Source organism: Triticum dicoccoides, chromosome 6B (genome assembly GCF_002162155.2).
Source record: "Triticum dicoccoides isolate Atlit2015 ecotype Zavitan chromosome 6B, WEW_v2.0, whole genome shotgun sequence".
Lineage (NCBI taxonomy): Eukaryota > Viridiplantae > Streptophyta > Magnoliopsida > Poales > Poaceae > Triticum > Triticum dicoccoides.
The window spans coordinates 567712424-567718026 of NC_041391.1; the positions used below are offsets into that span (position 1 = coordinate 567712424).

At 45.4% G+C, this 5603-nt stretch overlaps 1 protein-coding gene across 1 annotated transcript; it reads right to left on the reverse strand.

Annotated features, from left to right (window-relative positions):
- Nucleotides 1-509: 509 nt before the first annotated feature.
- LOC119323229 (calcium sensing receptor, chloroplastic-like) lies at nucleotides 510-2537 on the reverse strand. Its single transcript, XM_037596825.1, has 6 exons — nucleotides 2253-2537; nucleotides 1910-2143; nucleotides 1650-1833; nucleotides 1396-1537; nucleotides 1158-1289; nucleotides 510-1059 (listed from the first exon to the last, which is right to left on the reverse strand). Exons 1-6 carry the CDS (start codon nucleotides 2463-2465, stop codon nucleotides 795-797), a joined length of 1170 nt encoding a protein of 389 aa, XP_037452722.1. The 5' UTR covers nucleotides 2466-2537; the 3' UTR covers nucleotides 510-794.
- Nucleotides 2538-5603: the final 3066 nt, after the last annotated feature.

Sequence of the window (5603 nt, forward strand, 5' to 3'; positions counted from 1 at the left end):
TTCTTCAAACATACAAGGAGATTAAAAATGCAAACACCCACTTTCAGCTTCAGGAGGATCTCATTGAGCACCATTGGCAAAGGGTTGGACAGTAACAAACTCATTTTTCCATTCATTTGTATTTGTATTCGGGACAAGTTTTGTATTTCATTATTTGTATTTGTATTCATTGATTTGAATAATTATTTATAATGTGGATGATTGTTGTATTGTGTTGGTATTGATAATTGTGGTGTGGTATTGATATTTTGTAGACCGGCGGGATGCGGGGTGCAGCGGCGCAAGAGCGGACCCTGCAAAGCCGACCCGTAAAAAAGTATATTCCGCGAATATCCTTTTATACGGGTCCGTTTGTGGGGTCTGCATCTGCAGCCATCCGCGTCGGCCCTCAAAAACGTTTTTCCACGAACTACAAAGACTGTTTTGCGCGCCAGCGGGATGTGGGGTCTGCTAGAGTTGCTCTCAGACTTATCTGTATATTTTTGCCTGAACTTGGATGCATTCCATGCTGTTTAGTGAACTGTATGAGTTCAGTCAACTGAATATACTACAAATTCAGGCTCACAAACAGTGATGTTCTTTGTGGCAACTTTAACTCCTTCCAGCAGCTAAACCTCATTACTCTAAACCATCTCCTAAATTTTCACTGATTGCTATATGCCCCAGATATTTGCGGCGTTTTTTTCTGAGGATGCTATAAGCAGTTTGCAGCACTAACATTGTACAGGTTACAGAACAAAAGCTGGAAATTCAGTGAAATGGGCATCGGATCTCTACAGAGTTCAAATCTTTTCTCAGCTGTCCACATTCCCAGGAAGAAGCTTGCGAGTCGTCCTGGAGGGAGTTGAAGTCGACGAGACCGTCACGAACCGTTCAGCGGCCGCTGGAATCACCCGTGACGGCTTGACGACTTCGACAACGGAGAGGTTGTAGGAGTCCGTCCCAAGGCGGCTCTGCGCCCACCCTTTCCCGCCGGAGAAGCCGCCGGCCATGACCCAGCAGTTCTTGAACCCCACGCTGTTGAGTGTCTTGGCCACAATCTTGGAGTTGTCACCGTACCTGCATTTCCCAGGCAGACATAGTTAAAGGTCAGAGGGGTTACTGTGTGAGTTCATCTTCAGAAGCAAATGCATGGAATTGTCTCTCGGTGCACCGACGAGTCCATGACGACGATGTTGGAGCCCTTGCCGATCCTCTTGAGGTAGGAGATCTTCAGCGCGGCGATCTCCGCCTCGGCTCGCTTTGCATTGCGCACCATTCCCTTTATCTTGTTCGGAAGTTCTTCGAGCCTGACAGAGTAAAAATGGTGGGATTTTTTCATCATTTGCAATGGATGAAACCCGAGTCGTATATGTAATTTCGGGGTTATTTGGGATGAAAAGAAAGAATGCGCACGGCAGAGCGATGATCTTGTTCTTTGCGTTGGAGGGGAGCTGCGGCACGCCGGCTTTGGCCTTGTCGTTCTCGCTTCGCACGTCGATGATAAGGTAACCTTGAGAGGTGACCATGTCCAGAGCTTGAGCTGGGCTCAGGTCACCTGAATCACAGGATGCAGATGCAATGCAGCAGGCCAGCAGCAGAGTGAGCAATGGTGGAAATGGTTTCGGATGATACATGGAGTGCAGCAACAGGGCGAGCAATGGAAGAACCTTTGTAGCCGCGTAGGCCGTATGAGAGCAGGGACCAGGCCGGCGGCAGGAGCAGGTACGCGAGGAACGCGGCTCCGGCGGCCACGACGTAGTCCGTGCCTTCCAGGGACCCGATGGTCTGCACGGTCTCGGACGCGATCGGCTTCGCGGCGCCGATGGCCGGCTGCGCCGCATCTGCGACCGTCTACTGAGGAGAGCGGCGTCATTGAGTGAACCTCGATGCTGATTACGGAGTCGCCGGAGACTGCGAGTGGGCGTACCTTGAAAGCAGACTGGAAGGGGGCAAGGTCGACGCCGGCGCCCTGGAGCGCCTCCGTGGCCTGCCTGGAGGCGTCGGAGACCACCGGCGAGGCGAGCTTCAGGGCCTGCTCGCCGGCGTTCTGCAGCACCGGCAGCGCCGGCTTCGCGGCCTCGCCCAGCGCCCTGAGCACGACAAAGGACTGCTCGGCCACCTTGCCGCCGACGCCGATCACCACGTCCACCGTGTCCACCACCTGCCCAATCACCAACCCAGTCGAGCACTCAGCCGCAATGCCACTGGACAATACAATCCGGAGCTCAGGATGAAACAAGATTTTACGCATGGGCGTCCGCGCGCGTTACCTTGGTGAACGACCCGGCGACGTCCTCCTTGGACAACGCCGCGGCGCGCGCCGCGGGCGTCGCGGCCATCAATGCAGCCGTCGACGAGGCAGCCGCCGCGGCCAGCGGCGCGGCATTCCATGGCGCCCGGCGGGGCGTGCCCTTGGTGGCCGCCGGAGGAGGAGGAGCCGACGGCGCCAGGGTGGCCGACACCGACGTGGGGGTAAAGGCCATGGCTCCGGCTTGCTCGCCGTACAGTCTACCCACAAGCGCTGCTCTCTCGGCCACACAAGCGCGCGCAGCCGCAGCGACGGCAGGGTCTATGGCTGAGACTTCTTTGGCTCATTTTCCGTTTGTGTGGCAAGGAGACGACGCTATCGCACGTGGCCTAATCTCACACGGAGAGGAGTTTACAACCGGTACGTACATAATTTTTTTCCCCGTCCATCGGACTGTCTATCGCACGTAATTGGTGTCCATAAATTGATGCCGATGCGCGGTATATCGCTTTTTTTTTTGAGACAGGCATATCGCTTGTTTTGTTTTTTTGTTTTTTTCAGTGGGTGGTATATCGCTTGTAAATTGGGCTGTTAAATTGTAAGCAGGAAAGGCCCATGGAGTGTGATGATGGGCCTGGCCTTAGCAGAAATTTGTCGAGGTAAATAGATTTAGGCCGAATACATGGGCCACTCATCACTTTTTTTTAATTGTTTGAATTGTTTACAACATGTGTCAGGTGGTGTCACTCATCACTTTCGAAGGGCATGTAGTGTGGTCCCTATGCTAAAAATAACAAGGCACCACACTACTTTTTTTAACACAGTACAAATAGTGTATGTGAGCGACTCCAATTATACTGTGTTAAAAAAGAAAGTAGTGTGGTCCCTTGGTTTTTTTAGTATAGTGTGGTCCCTTGTTCAAGATATCTTCCTGGTTTGTTCCATTATGATGTATTAGAAAAAGAATCCATGGGTTGCAACGGGAGAATTAAAAATACCACATGTCCCTAACCCAATAATCATGACTGAAGACTATAATAGGTCCACGTCCTTTATTTCAACATGGCATCCCAAGACGTGCATGCGTGGTTATCATTGATTTCTTTTATCTCCAATTTGGTTTTCCGCGGTGTTTATTTGCAATCCGGGTCGATGTCGATACGAAAGAAAGACGGACCGTGTTGGTTAAGGATGCACCTTAAATAACATTTTAAAAATGTTGAACGGGTAAGATATCATCATTCAAACTCTACATATTTTTCTAATCAAATTTAATATATAACATGTTAAAATTAGAGTTAGGACTTAAAAGATATGTATATTTCTGAAAAGCATTTATTTTAGATGGACTATAGGTTGATTAACCAAAATATCAGGGGGGGGGAGGGTTCTCTTTAATTCATGTCACTGTATCCCGTGGGTTAATTACCCGAAAGGGAAGGGGCTTTTCCATAAAAATGAAAAATGATTCATTTTCTCTGACTTAAAAGTGGACTGTGGGTTAATTACCATAAAATGCAGGGGGTTTGTGTAAAAATGTAGAAGCTTTCATTTTCTCCGACTTAAAGGCAGACTACGGGTTGATTATCATTGAAGGCATTTCTATAAATTGTACGATGGATGAGCAAAAGCTCTTCTCCTTTATTTGTAGGTATAGATTGATCAGTTTGCCTAGGGGAGAAAACAAAGCTATTCTTCATGACGTAGTTCAAGCACTCATGGGTGAAACTACGATGCTAGCGGATCTCTTCAAGGCTCCTTCGCATCCTGGTGAGTGACAGATCCTTTGGCTCTTCCTCCGGAGCGGTTGGTTTAGTCTTCTTGTCTAGTCTTAATTATGTTTATGTAATCTTGCGAGAAAACTATTGCTAGTACTCCATCTGTTCATTTTTATAAGGCCTTGAAAACATTTCAGACAAGGTGCAAATTAGTTCATTTTCAGTTGTTTGAAACGACTTATAAAATTGAACGGATGGAGTAATAGGTTTTTGTCTTGTAACAAGAGTTCCTATAGTGAGCTCTTGTGACAGTTTTATGTTAGTGCCCCCAACTCGCACGGCTACCTTCCGTTTTCCTTTTTGGCGATCACTATGCAAATGGATGAACCAATTATTTCCATTGGGCAATTAATGAAACGGGATTTGCCAGTTGAAAAAAAGGCATGAACATCATAAAAAACAGTAACAACATGATACATGAGACCTCCTATTTGATGCTTGGTCCGTCAATTAGTCGGCCAAACGCTTGAGGTGATTGGCGTAGTGTGTTGTGTGATTCTTTTATTATCAAGCGATCAAACTTCAATTTTTCAAAATATTTAATTTCCTTTTGAGTTTTCAGTTTCACTCGGTTTTGTTTTTTCACAAACATGACTTTTTAAGAAGATAGGTCAACATATTTTTAAATGGCTATTTTTCAAACACGTGAATAATTTGAAAAATTACATGAACATCTTTTAAAGGTTTGAACACTTCTTAAAAATGGCTGAACTTTTTAAAACTAGGTGAACACTTTTTAAAATTGCACGAAAGTTTTCAAAACACGTGTAATTTTACAATATGTTCATGCATTTAATAAATGTCTGTGTAATTTTAGAAAGTGTCCATTCCTTCATAAAAAAGTTCATGTATTTTCAAATATTCATGTGTTTATAAAAAGTATACATTAAAAACATAAAAGGAGTAAATCCAAAGGGAACAATTCTTGGAAGAAACCCGCTTCCGTTCCTTTGGTATCCATAAGTTGTTGCCGAGGCACGATAACACACTTAACGGGAGAGGCCCATGGAGTGTGTCAATAGGTCTACCTATTAGAAAAATTGAAGATAAGGCCTCCAATTTTTTTTGGAGCAATAAGATTTGGATTTAACTAATTAAGGTGTACCTTTGGCGCAGGGACTATTTATCGCATTAAGCCATTGCACAAGGCTCTCTCGCGTCCACATGAACTGTGTCGGGCTGGCCCATGTAGCGCGTGCATATTCCAGAAAGGTCAGAAATAAAGGACACGACCGCTGCGACCGAAAATGGTCTTCGGGCTTCTCAATAGCGCAGCTAACCACTTTGTATATTTCATGTTACTGGTAAGTAGTAGGATCGAGATCTATTAGAAGCGACCGAGCCACTATTCTCCATTTTTTTCTTTTGTTTCATTTGGCTTTGCTTCTCCTTTTTTGCTTTCTTTCTTCTTTCTTTTCAAATCAGATCTATTTCATTCTTTTTTGTTTCCCTTTTTCTCCAGTTTTTGTTTGGTTTCCTTTTTTATTTCTTCATTTTTTGTTTTTTGTGTGCTTTCTTATCTTTGTTTTTGTTTTCACTCTACATTTTCGTACATGTCAATTTCTTTTGTAACAAGCGATCAACATTTGTTGTAT